This window comes from Medicago sativa, chromosome 8, assembly GCF_051527215.1.
Source record: "Medicago sativa cultivar Bolivia chromosome 8, Bolivia_mono, whole genome shotgun sequence".
NCBI classification, from domain to species: domain Eukaryota; kingdom Viridiplantae; phylum Streptophyta; class Magnoliopsida; order Fabales; family Fabaceae; genus Medicago; species Medicago sativa.
Genome location: NC_140756.1, coordinates 87,438,513 through 87,459,834, shown reverse-complemented (window position 1 = coordinate 87,459,834; position 21,322 = coordinate 87,438,513). Strand labels below are relative to the sequence as shown.

General features: G+C 34.3%; 1 protein-coding gene across 1 annotated transcript; it reads right to left on the bottom strand.

The window, feature by feature from the left end:
- Positions 1-1,219: 1,219 nt before the first annotated feature.
- NRPA2 (nuclear RNA polymerase A2) lies at positions 1,220-19,894 on the bottom strand. Its single transcript, XM_085739468.1, has 27 exons — positions 19,579-19,894; positions 19,392-19,474; positions 19,155-19,277; positions 17,757-17,833; positions 17,426-17,489; positions 17,156-17,226; positions 16,415-16,492; positions 16,242-16,287; positions 15,962-16,142; positions 15,834-15,886; positions 15,335-15,408; positions 15,050-15,167; positions 13,765-13,870; positions 13,454-13,569; positions 12,171-12,298; positions 11,991-12,070; positions 10,514-10,755; positions 10,264-10,428; positions 9,970-10,134; positions 9,813-9,887; positions 9,502-9,605; positions 9,349-9,424; positions 7,691-7,816; positions 7,479-7,613; positions 5,052-5,264; positions 2,302-2,541; positions 1,220-1,847 (listed from the first exon to the last, which is right to left on the bottom strand). Exons 1-27 carry the CDS (start codon positions 19,781-19,783, stop codon positions 1,419-1,421), a joined length of 3,573 nt encoding a protein of 1,190 aa, XP_085595594.1. The 5' UTR covers positions 19,784-19,894; the 3' UTR covers positions 1,220-1,418.
- Positions 19,895-21,322: the final 1,428 nt, after the last annotated feature.

The window sequence follows — 21,322 nt, the reverse complement described above, 5'->3', positions numbered from 1 at the left end:
TTACATACTTATTTAGAACATTATACAAAGTTCCTCCGCAAAAAAGTAACTCAAAATTTTATTATTAAGTCTAAATTTTGATTTATATAATCTTGAAAAAGCTTTTAGAAAAATTCATATTTAATTCATTACATGTTAAAAAACTAAAAGATTTTATAAAAGAGTGTCTTACGATGTTATAAACATCAAGGTTATCAAAATCGGGACTTTACTTCAAGTCGAAAAAGTGTAGCAAAATCGGGACTCGTAAAATCGCAATCAAAATCGAAGGATTTTACTCAAGGACTTTTGTAGAATCGATATAGGATAGCAAAGTCGGGACTCGTAAAATCGCAATCAAAATCGAGGATTCTACCAAAACAAAAATAATGTTAAATATATGTTATATATTGCATATAGTCATAAATGACTAAAGTTCAAAGTCCACAAAATACATATACATAAATGTGGGGGGAAGTGAAAGAATGAAAAAAAAATTGCCTTTTGGGTATTTATAGAACGGTTCATGGATTCAAATCAGGTTAATTTACGAACCGGGTCAAAAATTGACCCTTATAAAAAAAAATGAACAAAATCCTTCAAAATCCATCAAAATCCTGCGATTTTGAATGGATTTCATGATTTTGTGCGATTTTGTGCGACTTTGATGAGATTTTGCCTGTTTTTGGGACTTTGCTATGGATTTGAGTCGTTGAAGCTACGCAAAGTCGCAAAAACCAGGATTTTGGGACTTAAGTCGCGTTTTTGATAACAATGATAAACATGTCTGTAAAAAATCGTTCAAAAATTTAGAAGTTTAAACATAATTAAACAAATTTTAATTTAACAGGGACTAAAAACACCAACAGAATATTTTGTAGGGACTAAAAAGTGTGATTTGTTTTTATAGGAACTAAAAACAAAACTGCAGATATTTATAGGGACCAAAAACTTAATTAACTCAATTTAATTTAACATTTTTGGATTTTAGTTCAAGCCTCAAAACACAAAATCTTGCTACCCATGTCACCTTGTGCTTAGAATTCATACCGGACTGTTTCCACCCTGATTAAAAATCATGAAACATCACAAAGCACAGATCCAGACTTTGTTAATGATGCGATGGAGCATTAATGGTGAAAATATATTTTATCCATTTGAATGTACTATGCCTCTATTTGATGACTGAAACTTACTGATACCAGTTTATCAAAATAAATGCAATTAAGTGAAAACAAAATGGAGAGGGAAAAGGTTCAAAATTGTGGTATTTAATTTTAAATGGGTCTCATTTTGTAAAATAATGTAATATGGTATAGCCAGGTCATATCCCTTAAGAAAACTTTAAACCCCACGATGCAACATTTGGGATTCATTCACAATCTTAATACTTCTGATCAATCTAACATTTGGCCATCATAGCGACTGGGACTACATTCTCAAACACCTGTATCAGAGACGTTAGCTCCATTACTTAGCTTCAGAGTCATTTTAATGTTCATTGCTGCTAACTCTGCTGCCAAATATCTAAATATATAAGGCATGGCGACTGTCTCCATGCCTTTACTGGTTTGGCAAGCATGACAAGTGACTTTTCTTGGAGCTCTTCTTACTGGTATCCCAGGAATATCCCGAACTGGCCGCTTTTGAGGCTCAATGAATGTTGTTGAAAGCATGCTTCCACAAATGGAACACACATCAGCAATGTGATAATCAGAACAGGTGTGCAGCCTATCATGCAGAAGATATGCAGCCCCATGTGCTAGTAGAGAATCACGTTCCATTTCTCCAAATCGTATTCCCCCACCACGCTTTCGTCCTTTTATTGGTTGCCGGGTTATCTGGTCAACAGTGCCTGTAGATCGAACCTGTAAAAGAAAAATCACTTGGTGTTAACAACAAAAGTCAATACAGCGCAATATTTTACTGACAAAGGGTGCAAACCAGGGATTGGCACTAGAGGATGCCAGACTTAACCTTTCATCAGGAATATATAAAATATAACCATTGGAGTGGCATATAAATAACTATATGAATAATGCTAGCAACAAACTTTCTAATACTCTTTTATTGGTTAAAGTTTAAATGGGTCCCACATAATTTGGTGGAACCCAAGTGAACTCTAACCAATGAAAATGAGTGTGTTTGAAAGTATGTTAAATAGTGTGTTGCTGACACTCCTCACAAATACTCCCACTTTGAAAGCTTTAAATTTAAATTGCCAAAGCAAAAAATTGATTGTTTTTGGTTTTCAGATTCAGAAGACAAAATAAATCTTGCAAAGGTAAGATCAGATAATAGAAAAACACTGAATTTGCTCACCTGGTATTTGTCTGAAACCATGTGACGAAGCCGTTGATAATAAACAGGCCCAATAAATATCTCACATGTCAGTTCTGTTCCATAGACCCCACTGTACAGAACTTCACATCCATGGTAATTAAATCCCTTCTCTTTTAACATATCACCAAGCTCATCAACAAGTGAAGCCGATTTGGATCCAGGTTCCACTGAACTACGAAATGGAGTTGCATCTTTAAATTTTCCATGTAAACTGCCTCCCTAAAAGAATAAATTTTTACCAAGTATGGTTAGAAACACACTGACAGAGATGTAGTATCACTTAGATACAACATATGAAATGGATATAATATTAACATACAAAAATCCTAAATCATAATGAATTATGAAGATATCTATGTTTTTTAAATCAGCATTATCAAATCATTGTGGCACCCCAATTAAAAAAATAAACAGTTAATGGGAATAAGCTAGAAGTATCTAACAGACTGACATGATACATGTCAAACACTAGCATAGCATCCATTGAAGTTCAAGATTAAGTATGGTGCTTCATAATTCATAAACATAACTTTTGGAAATGAGACCTCATTATCGTCCCCAAGTAGTGGAGATTCATTGTACAACAATAGAAAAGGTCAAATGCATCTTAGGGAATCGAGACAGCATAATAACTCATCTTGGACATTGCACTTGGCATTTATTTTCCTCCTAATCTTTATGTGTATAAATTAAGCACTCTGCTGGGTGCTAATTCACTGAAGCATGTTCAGAAAAGATTTTGCCTGCATAGTTTTCACATGACATTAAAGCTTTTGATTCAAGGGGACTTTGCTTCTTCAAGCAGCGTTTTCAAAAAACTAACTGGTTATTAGGATAACTATCCGTAGACAGAAAACCACACCAAAAAAAAGGTTCCTTTATTATCTTGAGGAACCAAAATTGTCCACCACACCAAAAAAAAAAAAAAAAACTTGCCTCATTCATTCGGTCAAAGTCTGTAGTTTCTTGTAAAAACAATAATTAATGTTTTTCCATTGTTGATTACAACATCTTCCTTATTATTAAGGGATAAAAGTTTTAATTTTTTTTCTTGTTCATATTGACGTTTAGGGCCCATCTTCTATTCCAAATGTGTTACGGTTTGTCCATGTTCATAGTCAAAATGGGAAAACATAACCTTTCAGCTCTAAAATGTATATTTGTATGGTATTCCACTAAAAAAAGATACAAATGTTTATCATCCCCTTCAAAAAAATAGTGACTCAGGATGCAACATTTTAAGAGGAAAAAGCTTATTTCACACAACCTTATCTTCAGTGGAGAATTTAAGGCAAGATAAGGAAATTCATCTTGTAATTCTTGCTCTTCACATCCTTAATTCAAAAGTAGCTAAGTATGAGTCAAAGCAAAATTGAGCCTAGACGTAAACCTAAACATGAACTTAAAGTGGATAAATGTTTTGGAAAAAATTGGTGATCAGGAAAGGCTTTAGGTCAATCCTGAATCAAGACACAGTCAAGAGTCCAACCCAACTCCTTCGCACCAGGTAACAAATTCTAATTTTTTAGCACTAAACTTAGATTGATGTGAGGAATGCTTTCGCCGATGGACTTATATGAAGATGTATACATGGATAGTCCTCCAGGATTTGAAAACAAATTTGGTTGAAATGTGTGAAAAATACCAATAGCCACTCTATGGACTCAAACAATCTACACGGGTTTAGTTTGAAAAGTTGACCCAGTCAGTAAAAGGAAAAGGGTACACTACACTCAGGGACAACAGACCGTACCTTATTCATAAAATTTACCTCTAATGGGAAGATTATTGTTGTAACAGTCCATGTGGATGACACCATTCTTACAGAATATAATGTTGTGGAGATGGAGAAACTAATGAAAAACTTGGCAGTAGATTTGAGATCAAGGATTTAGGAGTATTGAGATATTTTTTCAACATGGAGATGTTTCACTAAAAAAGGGAATTTTGGCTTCTAAAAGAAAATACATTCTAGACCTTTCGGAGGAAACTAAGATGAATGGATGTAGACCAGCAGACACTTCTATGGATACAAATACAAACCTTTGAAAGGAATGAAGTGTTGCTATTTATTGGAAGATACTAGAGTTTAGTTGGGAACATCTCCCTTTGAAGAACATCTCGAGAAACAACAATTTGTTGCTAAAAGTAGTGTGGAAGCTGAGTTTAGAGCAATGGCACAAGGAATTAGCGAAGGTTTGTAAAATTGTAGAGTCTTGGAGGAAATATAAAGGATAGTCGAGTCGACCAACAACATTACATATTTATTATTACATCAAGTTAAAATTATATCAAATTACTTAATTACATATTTAATTTTTAATATTGTATAAAATTAAAAATAATACAAAATAATTTGGAAATAAAGGTGATTGTTTCACAAGGGTAACTTTGTCATTTAAGTATGACATTTTCCTATCATGACATTATGAGGTGTCAACAAAAAATATGATATGATAAAATAATATTATCTTGTGTTCATCAAACATATGATAACTGCTTATCCTATCATTATCCTGCTTTATATCATATGACGATGCCTAATTTTGGGTGGCTAATAAAAGTTGGACATGACAGATGTCTATGCACCAACTTGGATAGGGCGTGTAGCAGAATCAGGCGAGACACTCTAAGCAACATCTATTATATGTTTGCATATATGAACAGTCATGTACTACAAAATAAAATATGAAAGTATTTTCTTCATTACTTTCTACAAGTTGTAGTACCTTAGCAGCAACAGATTCCAAAAGCATGGCAATCGTCATCCTAGAAGGAAATGCATGAGGATTTATAATGAGATCTGGGCGCATCCCCGTATTTCCAGAAAATGGCATATCGATGTCTGGCCACAACTGAGAGCAAACACCTTTCTGCCCATGTCTACTACTAAATTTGTCACCAATGATAGGGTTTCGAGGGTGTCGAAAGCGTATGTTAGCCTGCTCCAAAAAATTAAATGCATAAGCTAATACTTAACAGATCAAGCTCATATTATAAAAAGTTTAAAGATATCTACAAGCAAAATAAATAAATCATGTCAAACTAAATAATAAACAAGATAGGAGCCCAATAACTAAATCAAAAGAAATATAAATATTATTTAAAATAAATAAATATGATAGTACAAGATTATGTTATTAAGTAAATATTATTTTTAAAAAATATAAATAAATATGGTAATGTTAACTAGGGTCTTCACTGTAATTTGGCATATATATAGCATAGCTTTAGTGCTTAATACATGAACGCAGCATAGCGCTAGTGCTTAATACATGAATGCCATCACTTTTCTCTCTTTTGCTCCTCAACATGGTATCTTCAATCAACCTAGAGCCTAAAAAGAGGACCCCATAATTTGTGCTTAACTGGTGGACCCGATATCCACAGATGATTTTTTTTAGAAATCATGTCTCCCTTTCGGTTTCCACTCTCCACTATCAAGTTCTTTGCAGGTGATACCTCACCAATAGAACCACCGTCCACCAAGCCCTAAAATCTTATTTCTATGAGAGCTTGCATGTGCTCCAATACATCAGTTCTCTCCATTTCCATGTGCATTGCCTCAACCGCACGTAGTGGATCACCTCTGGAAACGTGGTTTCTACTTTGCACTAGAATTATTTACAATTTAGTCCATATACTTCACATAGCCTCTTCCCAAAAGAATGATTCCAACTAAACTAGATATTGACAACATTGTTGAGAAAAATAAGAACTCTTTAATATATTTATGGTATTATCAACTGAATGGAAATAATAGGAATGAACAACAAGATACCCTTGCAGACAAGGCTATCCCAAAGGAGCACACACTCTGCACACTAGATAATCTCTAGTCAAGAGAATATCATAAAAAGAATATCCTCCATTACAAAAGTACCCAGTTATATTCTAACTACCTAACAGACTTCTCTATCAACTCTTAACTGCTTTAACTACAATATTAGCCTTCATATGCCAACAGTTCCTAGTCAAATGAATACCTTTGTGATGAGCAATTAGCATGTCCATATGTTGTTTAGGTTGGGTCAAAGAAAGTTGAACGATCAAAATAAGAGATGGAGATGAATCATCAGGTCTATTCAATGACAACTTCCTCCATTAGTGCAAGAGAAGGATGGCATTGATAGGTAAGGAGATGAGGAACCAAAGATATGCAAGGCTTTGGTGTATCTGATGCGAGTAACTCCCGATTAAAAGGAAGAGGAGGGGGGAACTAATAAACCTGAGAGACACTCTTTTGTTACTAAGGAATTGAAGAACATAATATCTTTAAAGAAAGTTACATCAGCTAATACATAGAGAGGATGAATTGAGGGAGAATAGAAACGGTGTCTTTTCTGAACCCGAGAGTAACCAATGAAGATGCACATGATTGAACCAAGGGGAAACTTTGAAGAGAGGTTCAACAGACCCTATATTTTCTTTTTGCAATACCATTTTGCTGAGGTGTATGGCTAAAGAAGATCTGTGACCCAAACCATGAGATACCACATTTATTGAAAAGAACTAGAAAATACTATTTTATTTGTCACTGCGCAAGACACAAATAGAATGCCCAAAGTGAGTTCGAATTCATTGCAAAAACATTGAAATATTGTAAAAAACTCTGAACGTTCTTTTATTACGGAAACCCGAGTACATTCAGAAAAGTTATCAATGAAAGTAACAGAGTACCCAAAACCTAAGGTAGAATTGATACAACTAGGACTCCACACATCCGTACCTAAAACCATTAGGTAGAGCATAGGTTATATAGTCGTATTAGAGCTAGTGTTTATTTCTTTAATCATAATAATATTCAGAATATTATTTCTACAGTAGTTACAGAGAGCAGAAATTATCCAGGACATGAATAAAGAACAATGGAAGGAAGGCTTAAATATCATCCTTCAAATTACATTAACAAAACAGCAACAGGAGAAAAAATACATAATCGGTATAATACCTGGCTATTCAGTCATTAGCCTATAGCCCACTAAAATAGATAGGAACTCAAAAAAAAAAAAAAAAATATACAGAGCATCAACAGTGAAATGAAGTACATTATATCATTAACAAGACCAATATGTCCCAACCTATCTAATTAATTATTTTTAATGTAAAACATCCATTAAAACACGAGAAAATTGAAGTGCAATTTTTCAACTCACCTTCCTTAGATGCTTTTTGAGGTCAACAGCTACACAGTCAATATAAGCAGGTTCGGTGCCCTTTTTTCTGATGAGACGTGTTTTATTTGTTACTTCATTGTAAATGCTACAATAGGGTTCATCTGGCCCTATCATCTGAAAGTGATACATTCAGACTTTTTGTCGAGAAAGTTCACGTTGAGAGAGAAGAGAGAAGATAGACAATGACAAACCTGACCAACATGTGGAAGTCCATCAGAATCAATCGAAGGACAACCTTTATCTAGGTTACTTTTTCTGAATATTGTTGAAGATCGTTCTGCTTGGCTGCCTAGCTCTGTCAAGTCAATAGTTTCTGTCTGCCAAAACAATTGTAGAAGCAAGTCAAGGTCACAATTTCTAGCTGGAAACATTTTCTCTATATTCAAATAACACAAAATATGAGAAAACTAAGCACTGTCAAAAAATGGGGAAAAAAAAGGACAGATACATACATCGTTAGATACAAGACTAATCTAACTTTGTATATTGTCCAGGTTTTTTGTATACAAAATTAGCTCGATGCAGGATCATTGTACATGCATTAAAAAGGGAAACCCGGTGCACTAGAGCTCCCGCCTATGAAGCACGGACACTCCTCGGAATAGGCGTGTCCCGGAGTCGGACACGTGTCGTGTCCGACACCGACACGACACCGACACTTGTAATTACACTGAATTATGTGACTTTTTCCAATTATTAGCTGTGTCGGCGTGTCAGTGTCCGTGTCGTGTCCGGTGTCCGTGTCCGTATCCGTCCCGCATATGCAGGGTCTGGGAAGGGGTCCCACCAATTGGTGTATTGTACGCAGCCTTACCCTGTTTTACACAAGAGGCTGTTTCTAGGACTTGAACCCGTGACCTTTCAGTCACATGACAACAACTTTACCAGTTGCGCCAAGGTTACCCCTCATCATTGTACATGCATTGTTTGGAAATAAGGACTCCATATTCAATGCTGACCTCCATACTGACACAATTTATAGCACCGGCGTTAAATCAAGAGGTAATTTGTGGGATCACACGATTTTTCCTATCACTAGTGTTTTAAATCCAGCTATGGATCGTTGTGGTATCACAAAGTTTTCTTTCAGTAATGTAAGATTGCATGATTTGTTGCGTCTCACGAAATGGAATTTTCAAGCTCAGATTTTTGCAGTTCGGATCACTCAAGAGGTTTTTTGCTGTGTAATTAAAAAGGTCCAATTTGGCTTCCTCTTCCTCACTCTGCAAACTACTGAAATCTCCCTCATCCTCTTTGCCAGTGATTTGCGAGTGCAAATTGCTGGTCTCAGCAACCAGATCAACCTTCCCTCTTCTCCAGCCTAAGTAAAGCTTCTGTGGGCGGCAGAAGCTGCGACCTCATTGATAGCATCTTGCGACAGTGTTTCATTGGACTGTTTTTGCAAGTCTTTGTTTTGGGCGGTTCTGTTGTTTGCCCTGTTAGGGGAAATATTGTTGCTGAACAGGGCAGCAAAATTGGTCAGGTAAACTCAAGCACTTAGGATTGCAAAAGTTGGCCAATCTCGCAATGAAGATCAGTGATCCAACTGCAATAACACACCACAGACATAACCCGGCACAGAGAGCCAACCAAAATCATAGAAATGTACAATCCTACAAGTAAAAATGTGATCTTCAAACAATACAAAAGGGTGTAGAAAACTTGGAGAATTCAACAATTAAGTTTCAATCAAAACAAAATTAAGTAAACAGATTGCTTTCTTTTACACACAGTAAAAAAATTGCTAAAACTTCAAAATCATGGCATCCCACAATAAAGTGCCATGACTAACGGCTCATAAAAATTTAACTGCCATGCATTCAAATCAAGAAAGCTTAATCGAACGAACCTGATATATTTGTCCATGAAACATTCCACGTTCTACAGATGACTTGTTTAGAATCATGGCATCCTCCATATCATATCTGCATATCTTAACAAAAGGTTATTGATTATAGCACAAGGAATGTTAAAATTACAGTTGTCCAATTATAGTAATTACCCTGTATATGCCAGAACTGCAACTATAGCGTTTGTGCCTGTTGGAAATTCATCAATGTTGTATTCAGTATATGCACTTGTGCGAACGATGGGAGTCTGAGGAGTCTGAAAATGTCCGAAATATTGAACTTATTATAGTTGAAGAGTAGGAAAAATATAGGTTATGCTGTATCAGATGCAAGGGATGTATCTCCTAAAGAACAATTACTATAGCTCTTTTCCGGTTTGGATTTGAATATTATAAAATACCAAACCTGCATCGATCTGGAACATAAGGTATGTGCAATTTCAATCAAGCTGAATTTAACAAACCTGAAGATGATATAACTTCTGATCTGCACGATGTTGAATCGTTTGTGACGAAAATGCCATTGTTTGCTTTGCCATCTATGTAGAAAATAAGCAACATAAAAATGTGCAACTGAAGAAGATATGGACCACCTACACACAATTAGAAAGATTGTCGAACCTGACACTGGTACATATTTCGTGGGCTCTGATTATGATCTGACCATGGTGTAAGATTAGCAACTACACTTAGCATTCCTGTTGGATGGATTTCCTCATGAGTTGCAGGAAATGAACTTTTTCTTCCACCATCTCCACCGTCAGGACACCGTATCTCCATAAAAACCTGAAAAGAAACATAAAATTATCACTTAAAATTGACAGATCCCCATTTAAAAGTACTATTTTCCATAAAGATGTCTTTTACATGATTATTTCTAATGAAGTATATGATGCTAAAAAAAACTATATTGACCTGTTCAAATGGACCAATGAGTTCAATGTTTTCATTTCCATTGGAGGGAATTGATATATTTCTCACTGGGCGAATAAATCTCGAAGGGGATGTGAAGAGGTAGAGGCCAGGATATGCTCCACCCATGCTCAAAGGAACATATCCCACTTCCAGATCATCTGGAATCTGCATCACATGGCATGATATTTAACTCAGCATCAAGGAACCAACATATTACTAGGGAACAAAAGAAATTTTGACATAAACAAACCACTGCAGCAGATGAAACTTTCAGTTCTCGAATGTGAGCGACAACTTTCTCAACCTCAGTGGAAGGGATATAACCAACAATACAACCATCTAGAAGAACAGTAAGAACTTCAGGCGGTCCAGGTAGAAATATCTTTGGCAATGATTGTGTCATTCCAATCTCAATTAAAATGTTGAGGATAGACAACTTAATTTTATAATAATTTTTAACTTTTCCTTGAGAATCATAGAACGACGTAATCCCTGAAATAGAGAAGAGAAAGAAAAAAAACAACGAACAATGCTTAACAATGAATGAATGACATTTCTGATGAACAATTAACATTGCTGCTAGTCAATAAAAATAACAATGAAATTAATGTGGAAAATAATATTTAAATTTTATACCATACAAGGATAATATAAGAGTACCATGTGCAACAGTTTTCACTTAAAACATTGAATATATCTTAACACATATTATTTTAGACAGATGTTAACTGTTGTCATAAACGCATAGTGGGTATAATAAACTTGAGAGTGATACACATAATATTAATTTGGGAGTAGAATTGAAATAAAATGATTAATGTTACATTAAAACATATATATATAAAAAAAAAAAAAAAGACACGTAATTTGACTGGGATGAACGTGCATCAAAAGGCTATAATAGTCCTTGTATACAAATAGGGAAAATTGGAATAAATATGAGGTAGCTAAGGATGAGGCCAAATAGGAAGAAAGCAAAAAGCAGGGGTTAAAACGAAAGACCCACATACAGAAAATCAGTTGGTGTTATGCTAGGATCAACCATGCAACGATGATTGACTCGGATATTGGATCAGAAAGACCAGTCACGGTTTTATTGATTTGAAAAATGCATGAGATGAAGTACCTAGAGAGGTTTTGTGGAAGGCGTTAGAGAAGGAAAATCTTGAGATTGTTTAACATCAAACAATCTTATAACATACTAGTGTAATAACACTATTTTTTTTTTTTTTAAAATCAAAAAATATATATTTAGGGGTCCCGAGTCACAACTAGTGTAATAACGCAGTGCAAATATAAAAGATTTTCTGATATCTATAGTTGTGCACCAAGAACTAATTTGGCCCTATAACTTGTCATCTCAATTCTAAACATACATATTGCACATAAACAAGAGATAGTGCCAGTCCATACTTTTTGAGGATAAAATCAGTCGACAAAATATCTTTTCATAATTTTGTCCTTCTGATACATAATTGTCACAAAGTTCTTCATTATGGAGTTCTAAAGTAGGGTCACACAAGGGCTAATGTTGCAGGACTAATGTGGTGACATTTTGAAATTTTAATCTTTGAGGGACTAATTTGGCAACAGAAAACATGACAAAAATCATGTGACGACACTTGCCTTTGAAGGTTCAATTTGAGGGTTACCCTTTTTCAATAATTTTTAAGAGCAAGAGAGAAATGAAATAAATAAAAGAGGGTTTAAAAAGAATGCCAACTTACTACAAGTGCGAGTCATATGATTCAACAATCCACAAGGTCCCCCATCAGGTGTGTGAACAGGGCAAAGAAAACCCCAAGATCTATTCATTAAAAAGAAAAACCCTTAAATAATAAATTTTAAGATACATGTATATTACAACACAACCATGTCATTAACTGATTACGTAAAAATGTACTAACTCGGGCAATAGCTTCCGCACGGTTGTAGTACGAAGTCCGGCAAATAAGGCACCTCGATGGACATGACGAAAATGTGAGAGAAATCGTAAAAAGTTCAACCGTTCAGCCTGGAGTGTTAAGCCTGAAGTCTGATTAAGAAAAAGTAGTTCGTGAATATTTTACAAGGACATCAATTTAAAATAACAAGTTTAAAGCAATTAACCAACAGTTATTTGCATAATTAATATTCAATTTAATAGAGTTCGCTCAATATCTTTTTAGGCTTAAATGCAAGAAACTCCAATCAACTACAAGCCAAGTTCAGAATATCTCCTTGCAATAATAAAGCTCGACCAGTCAATTCCTTAAAGTAGTCAAACTATGCATGCCGAAGTGGTTAATTTTGCACTACTTTTCAATATTTGGAAAATGAGACAAGTTGTCAGGTCTTGGTTCTGATTTTCTTGTCAAATATCCTTCCCTTCTAAAAATGTTGCAGGGTGAGAAACATGGAGCAGCAGTTCTAAGTTTGAAGTATCCTGTTAGAACTTACGGTGTTCTTACAAAAAGCCTTTGGTCAGAGAAAGGTGTTGGTGGATTAGTGTATGTGTCATACAGAATGTGATTGGGAAGTGTAAGTATATCAAACCAGCGATGGGGGGAAATTTTGCTTAGAAAATGAAAGCATAAAAAATATAATATCTGGATAAGTCATGATTTTAGAAAATGATATGCACCAAATCCTTTAAAGCACAGGGCGTTGAGCATAACAACAGAACATCAACAATATATGCAATTAATAATCTGCACAAGTGATAGAGCATCAATGTTTTACTGAATAATAAGAGTAATTTAATCACTGAACATAGAAATTACACATTACACACAAGTACACTTTGCTGTTCCAGAGACCTAGTCTCCTACATAAAATATTCCCTGCCAAAATACAGAATAACCACCCTATCTTCTGAAAATATCAATCACACAAACATATTAATAATTAACTGCCAGAAGTTATTTTCTAATCATAATGCCCATTAAAATTCTTAATCCTAATAACTGCTGTTATAAAGTTCTGTTACTAACTATTTCCTAATTAACAACCAGAAGGTCTGACTCATTTATAGACCATTGGTTCAAACTCTTGGATGCCATCATGAAGGAATATGCCAAATATCTAATTATATGTAATTATGTAGTGTAACCGTACAACTATCAATATTTTATACTTATGAAACAGAGACAATCGGCACCCAGCAAATACATACTGAGAAAAAAATTATCAAGCGCTGGCAAGTCCATACCTGAGGCAGATCCAGAGGTATACTTGTAGCCAACCTTCCAGTTGTCAACATACTTTCAATTGCTTTACCGACTCCGCTTGCATGATTTTTTTCCAAGACTTTCTTGACGTGATTAACTGCAATACCGAGTGGGAAAAATTTACAGACAGCAATAGATAACAATATGAAGAATGTACTTATCATTTAAGGTCACAGAAATATTCTAGAGTTCATACTTGACAAAAGTTAAACAAATAAAAATTTAAGCACATAGAACAATATGAGAATGCAAGGAAATAACATTTTGAAAGAGCCAATAAACATATACATACAGTTCCTGAAATCAAACTTATCTCCATTTTTGCCAATCTTCCCTCCTCTTTTAATCTCGTCAAGAAGTAATGTTTTCCCCTTCGCCAGCCACTCTTCTAGTTTTGCCTAGGATCCACGTCAATAGATGCAGGAAATAACAAAATATGTAAGACTCAAGTTTTAAAACCTGTGTATTGTTGCCTCTAAAAAAACTGTGTATTGGTAGTTAGAAACAAAATTGCCAAAGTTTATGCAATACAGCTCTTTAAACAACAAAATCCTTATACAAAGAAGTGGAAAACAGAGGAGTATTACATTTTTTCCTCATACCTAACACCAAGTGAAGAGGGGACACATCAGATGGCAGCATGACCCATAGTATTGGGTAACACATTGTTTTACAAGATTTTCACTGTTAGGGCTGCTACAGCCACTATTTGGCCACTATAGTGGCACAGCAGGTGCTACTCAAAATCGCAATGCAATGGAGTTTGACGTAGAAACTAAGGGATGCTGCACTAGAGCGGCCGCCGCTATTGACTACTACACTTTGGCCCATCAAAATGAAAGATTAAGTTTTGGCAAATGTTGTGGCAGTATTGAACATTCAAATTCTGTGGTTAAAAACTGGAAGTGTTAAGATATGTAGTAGAAACTGTGGTCAACAAACACATATAGGTGCTGACGTTAGTACTTCAAACATGGGTTATTGAAAAGTGACGGGGCCAAATATAACAAATTTGGGAAATTTAGACATTACTCTCTGAACTCTTATATAAGCAAAATAACCAATTGCACAGTAAACTACCCTTTTTCTTCATTTAAATTTTTGAGAATTTGTTTCATAAAACTATTAATTGAAGGGTACTTTTGGAATGCTAACATTAAACATGTTAAAGTTGATTAGAATTTGCTTATATTTAAGTCCACCAAATATGACTTGTTTTTTGTTTAAATTCGAGTATGGAGGGAATATGTAATAAGGAACTTGATCAATTCAAAAAGGTTAATTGAGAATTGATATTTAGATTTTGATATCCCATTCCATGCTTAAATAGAGTTCAAACCAAAATTCTAAATGGAACCAGAGAAAAAGTACAAGCATAGGCCTTCAGCAGAGAAACTCAAGGCACTGCACCAAGCCAGTAAGCATATGCCTACCAGCCTGATACTGAAATACAATTGAAACTAATCAGATTCACAATGTAGACGACGTGTTCTTACTACTACTTTTTTTGGGTAGTGATGTTCTTACTACTACTGATAATATTAAAAATATTTTCAAAACAGTTAAAAGCTGTATACCTTAAGATAAATTGTAATCAGATGCCCAGGGAGTAAAACCTCCTGATTTTGCAAGCTATCAGGGTTATCCGGCACTGATGTCTGATCTACAAGTGAAAAAAGTTTCTGCAACATGAATCTGAAAGGGAGATGAAAGGAGGGGCCAAGGTCAAATACTAGACTGTGGGAAAACAATACATAGTACATAGTAGATCCTCTACCAAGTAAACTAGTTGCCCATAAGAAACAACATAGTGCGACTAATTAATCAAAATATCACATAGAAAAGGAAAGCAACAGACTAACATGAGCAGATTGAACTTGTCAAAATTGTTCTCCAGATGAACAAATATGTAGTTCTTCAGAACATCATCAGCGACCTAGAAAATAAAGGAACTCATAGAAGCATTAGTCAGAATTCAGAAATAAGGGTAAATGAAACCTTTTCTCCAATCAAATTAATGAAGGGTAAATTGCAACCTCAATCCCATGAAATCCAAGGTTTTGCCGCTTATTATATTTTGAAAAACTACACTACCCCTTGAGATAAAATGGGTCACACTTTGGATTCATTTCAATGAACGAAAACTCGCAGTTTATATGAAGATAAGAAGCTTTGCTTTGGGGCTTCAAATTCTTCGCAACTAGGAGGCTTATTCACATTAAACAATACTAAAGTGAAGCATATTTAAATCTCAGGAGAAATCGGAGTGTAATTTTTTAAGAGGGAAGGGTGGCGATACTTAATTTCGCAGGAAGATTGGTGTAATTTACCCATTATATGACATGATAAAATAGGACTTACAATATAATGACTTTCATTTCTGAGATCATGCATAATTGGTTGGAAATGCTCTCCTGAATTTCAAATAAAAAATTAGTACAAAAATATGTGAATTGATCAAGAAAACAAAGGGACTTGAGAATAAGTACCAATATATTCTAGACATTGAAGACGAGTGAAAAGAGACAAAGCACGAACTTCATCTAAAATTATTTTTGCCCTTTCACCAACAAGCTGGGTCCCAACAACGCCCTTTCCCTTTTCATACTTTTCATTATAACAGCTTGTCAAATTTACATAAATTTCTCGGTCAGTGGTGTCAATGAGGGCCTGTTACAAAGTATTTGAAGAACCATGTTATACAACTGAACTTCAAAACCAAGCATGGGAAAAATAAAGGGGTTGTTCAATAAAGTTAGCAATAATTACCTTCAAAAGAATGCCCACAGGAAGCATGTACTCTCTTCCGTGTATCCTGCAAAATGATATTATGATGAAACATTTGCTTTAACCTAAAATCATAGCCACTTTTTTTAGGCTAAAATGAGGGCAGGAAAGATGATTCATGATGTTGGGTCTTTTGCATAAACCAGACTTCTTACCAGAAACCAAGCCTTGCACTCCCATTACGAAGGTAATAAAGTTTCACTGTTAACGAGGTTTGATCAGCTCTTACACACCTGAACAAGTGAAATATAAAGTCTTGAAGAAAAAAAGGCAAGTAGTATTCAAAATCGAGGAGTGAAACATTACAGGAATAAATATTCTTAACATTTTGGACACAGCATAAACTAATTTCTATAGGACATGATGAACAAGATAGTTGACTTTCCTTGCAAACATATACTACACAAAATAGTTGACTTTCCATGCATATCAAGTACAATTGCAATTTACAACTATTTCTTCCAATTTTAGTCAAATTGGACAAATGAAAAAAACTATGCATAGGATGTATAATTAGATTGGTGCTGTCAAAATTGCGGCCAAATGAAAAACACTATGCATGGGATTTTTGCCAACCGCTGTGGTCAATTAGTGAAAGATGGCGGCGCCACAGCGTTCTATGACAGGAATTGTGGCTTAAAAATAGCGGGATTCTTCCCTTCCACCATCCGCAATCAATAACACTGAATTCAAGGCATACAAAATAGCTTGCAGCCTATGTTTATACTAAATTCTAAATTTTTATTGGGGAATTATAATTGGGATATTGAGATAGAGTTTTTAAAATAAAATAAAATAATAAAAAACTATCTCAATATCCCAATTATCATTTTTATTATTTTATTGTAACAAAATAAATTAATAAAATAATAGCACTACCAGCAGATAGAACAAACCTTAAAACAACTGCTTTATCAGTATATCCTTCCCGCCTCTCACTAAATGAACTTCGCACTGTACTCATCGGCTACAACATTTAAGGAACCAGAAAAAAATAATTGATGAGCAATGGCAAGAGTTTTTAAAATCCATTATCAACCTTGGTCAACATATCTGTTCCTAGACTAGTATAACAAATTTCAACTCAAACAGAAACTAATCTAGGTATACAAATGCTCCTGTTCACTTGCAGCAAAGTATTTTCATAAGAATAAAAGATTGCTTACATAATTCCGTTTTGATAGAATTATAGGTCGAATACATCTCTCAAGGCCATTCACGATGAAGTAACTGGAAAGGAACAATGTGTGATAAAGCAACAGTCAGTCAACAAGTCAGCTACAGAAAATAATTAGGCATTGCAATAAAGTAAAAAAAGAAGCAGAGCAAGAAAATTGAATAATGCTGATGCTAATAAAACAAAATAATTTTTCGTATACTTTTCCGTTAGAACTCTTTTGTTGATTCAGAATTGATTCACTGATGGTAATCTATAGTATTATCTAATCCAACATCAGTAGGAAGTTTAAGTGGCACAAACATGGTCCAATAACGTACCCGCCCATTTCCGATGCCTCTTCCTTGTAGGACACAAGTTTCCGAGGAGGAAAGTCTCTCAAGTTGCATCGCTTAGACTGCATTAGTAACAGGCAAGTGAACAAAAAATATCCATATATTTTCGAAGATAGATAATTATTAGTTAATTATATGTCACTTTTACAATGGTTACCACTTCCCAGCACTTTTACTTCATTAGAACAAAAACAAGCAAGTACTACAAAAAATTAAGAATCAATTATCAATTATTATCAGTTATAAGGCTAAAAAATGCAAACAAATCATTAAGGTAAGACTATTTCATGAATCGCGAGTATTATGAATATGATTATTTTACATAGTATTAGTTATTTAATATGCATAAAAATTATTTCTAGCAGTCATCCCGTTGTAGGGTTTTTGGAGGACACTAGTTGGGATTGATAAGTTGCAACATTTTCCCACGAGGTGGGGTCGGTTTCAGGGATCAATTAATGCTATGAAGTCATTTAATGTGTAGTTCTGAAGACAAATCATTTCCCTCTGTTCTAAATCTCTCTTAATGGTTTGGTCTACGGTTTTCGTTGGTCTCCCTTTACCAGTTTACCTCTATCTATTTCTCAATATCTGTCTGGGACTACTCCCTTCAACGAAGCTTCTATGCCTTCATCATGCATACCCAAACCACCCAAGACAATATTCTATAATTTTCCCAACCACAGGGGTCATTCTAATTTTGTCTTTAAGATTGTATTTCTAGTCCTATCTTGCTTAGTGCAATCCCTCATCCTTCACAATATCATCATTTCTAAGACACCAAGACTCTTTATGGTAAGGTCAAACAGCTAGTTTAGAGCAGATAGCTTATACCATATAAGCTCGTAAGATCAATGTAGAGTTGTTTGGTAACAGTTCAAGACCTATTTTGCTACTTCAAGTAACGATTTAGCTTATAACACATCATTTTTTTGACAATTTTACCCTCAATAACTTAATTAAAAAATCCTCTCCAACATTCGTTTACATACAACATTGAGTCTTATCATTGTGCAGAAAAGAATTCCTAAGCATGATAACTATTTTTCATCCCATATCACACTCAGAATATCTCCATTTCATTCACTCTACTTGGATCCTATAGGTGCATCTCCCTCAATCTTCTCATCACAACAAATGGCATTTTAAAATATATGTAAATGTAAATATATATTGTTCAAATTCAAATGTATACCAAAAAATTCAAACAATATAACATGATCCAGATCCAATAGTCGAAATGGTAAATTTTGCATTGTACAAACCATTATTATGCAAAGTAAGTATCTCACTACTAGTATCGTCCAATTTGACTATACACATAAGTGCATTCTCATAAGCCGGAAATTTCAAAAGTAAATGTAAAATCACAAAGTAACAAACCTGTAGCATTATGGGAAACTGCCCAAAATTAAAAGTTTCTCTTAAAATAGCCCCACCGTCATCATATTTAAAACACACATCTGCTGTGAACCTCCCTGAATATGTGAGTTTTGCTTGTCTACACTGCTCATAAAAAATAAAAAATAAAAAATTACAAAATAGAATCAAACACTAAATAAAAATAAACAATCAAATTCAAGAAATTTAAACAATAAAGTTTAAAAAATTGAAACTTGCTTCAAACGGATACAGAGTTTTGCGCGTTGTCTTGGCGATTCCATCCTTCTGAGGCGAGAGTATTTTAGGAGCTTCCAACGTAAGTAAGATCCAAGTTAAGAATAAACACAGTAAAATAAACATGTAACTAGAAACAAATTGAAAGTAAAATAAAAGCAGCAAATTATTGAACTGAAAAAAAGGATATTAATGAGTTTTTGGAATGTTGTAGGATGCACAACGACGAGTTTGATGGATTTGAAAATGGTTTCCAATCCAGCTTCAATCAAATGATCGAAGGATTCGATGTGTGGTTTGAAAAGCACTTTGAGAGCATCGAAGTTCAAGTTGTCGAGCGAATTCGATTGTTTAGTCAGATTATTGATAGGTTCACGAGTTTCTTTGTCTGGCATCTTGGAAACTCAAAGAAGAATTAGGGTTTGGGGTTAGAGAGTAGTTGAAGAATTGGGGAAAGTTTCAGAACCAAACGGTGGAGAAGATGACTTTGTAGTGTTTAGGGTTTTAGATTGAGGGTTTTCAGTGGTGTCTTATATGGTGGTTCGGTTGAACCCGGTTGGACTCGACCGGTTAAAGGCTTCTCTACGTATTTCATGTATGAGAAATGATATTTGAACATCACAACTTTTGTGACAACTTTCTCTCTCATACTCACATTATTTTTCACTTTATCTCTCTATTGTTATGGTTTCCGTGCCAACGTTAACTACATAAATATGTTAGCAACACACCTTCTAACACACACTTTTTCAACTCACTCTATTAAAATTCACATAGGACCCACTAAATTTATATGGGACCCATATGAATTGGTGGAACTCATGTGATTTTTAACCAATTAAAGATAGTGTGTGTTAGAATGTGTGTTGCTAACATTTATGTGGTAAATAAATCTATTGACCGAAGTTCACACATTCTTTAAATATGAAAAAGTGAGGTATCTGGAGTTCGAACACCGGCCTCTGCAATGTAAACTAGCGTATTTTTACTACATTGCCTAAGTAATTGGAAAATTTTATTTTCCTAAAAATAAAATTGATTAAACAAATAATTTAATTTTATTCAAATAACTATTTAAAATTTTATGTCGATGTATTATTTAAAAAATAAATTATCTATTAAAAAATTGGTTACAAAAATTTTAGGTAAGCTTCGGTGCTCATGAGTCATGCAGACGTCAAACTCGAAGAGTGATATATATCTAATTATTAACCACCCGTCAAAGATGTTCTCACATAGACAACGTCAATCAAACCTACGGTCTTACGCATGATTCAACTATTTACCAACTGGGTCGATTTTCGTTACAAATTATCTATTAAATCTGACAAAACCTATGATGAGTTTAATATGATTTAAACTAAAGTTTAATGAAACATAAAACTGAAAACCAAATAAATAATTATAAATAAAATGTAGTATTATGTTTAAAAAGAAAAGAAAAATTGTACATACATATATATAGAGTCAATTTTAATAACAACAATAATAATAATAATAACAATATTATTATTATTGTTATTGTTATTATTATTACTATTATTATTGTTTTGTCACCCATTATTGGATGAAATGGTAGGGGATCTCTTCACACTTAACCAGAGGTCGTGCATTATTGAGTTTGATTTCAGCCCGATTAATGCGGCAGTTAAATCTTGAGGTGTGTTTTGCTAACCATTGTGGATTTACCTGGTTCAAGGGTTAGTCTCTGTAATTGTACGGAAATGATATTCGGTTCTTGCAAAGCAAAACAGTGATAGCGGCAATTATTAAGGAGGGCCATAAGAAAGCTATTTTGTTGATATGTGTATATAAAGGAATAATATAAGCATCATACGCGTACATAAACAAAACAAGGTGTTTTGGGTTAACATTTTTTTTCTAATTATACTTTTAAGCAAATTTGACTGTAAAAATGTTATTTTATTAATATC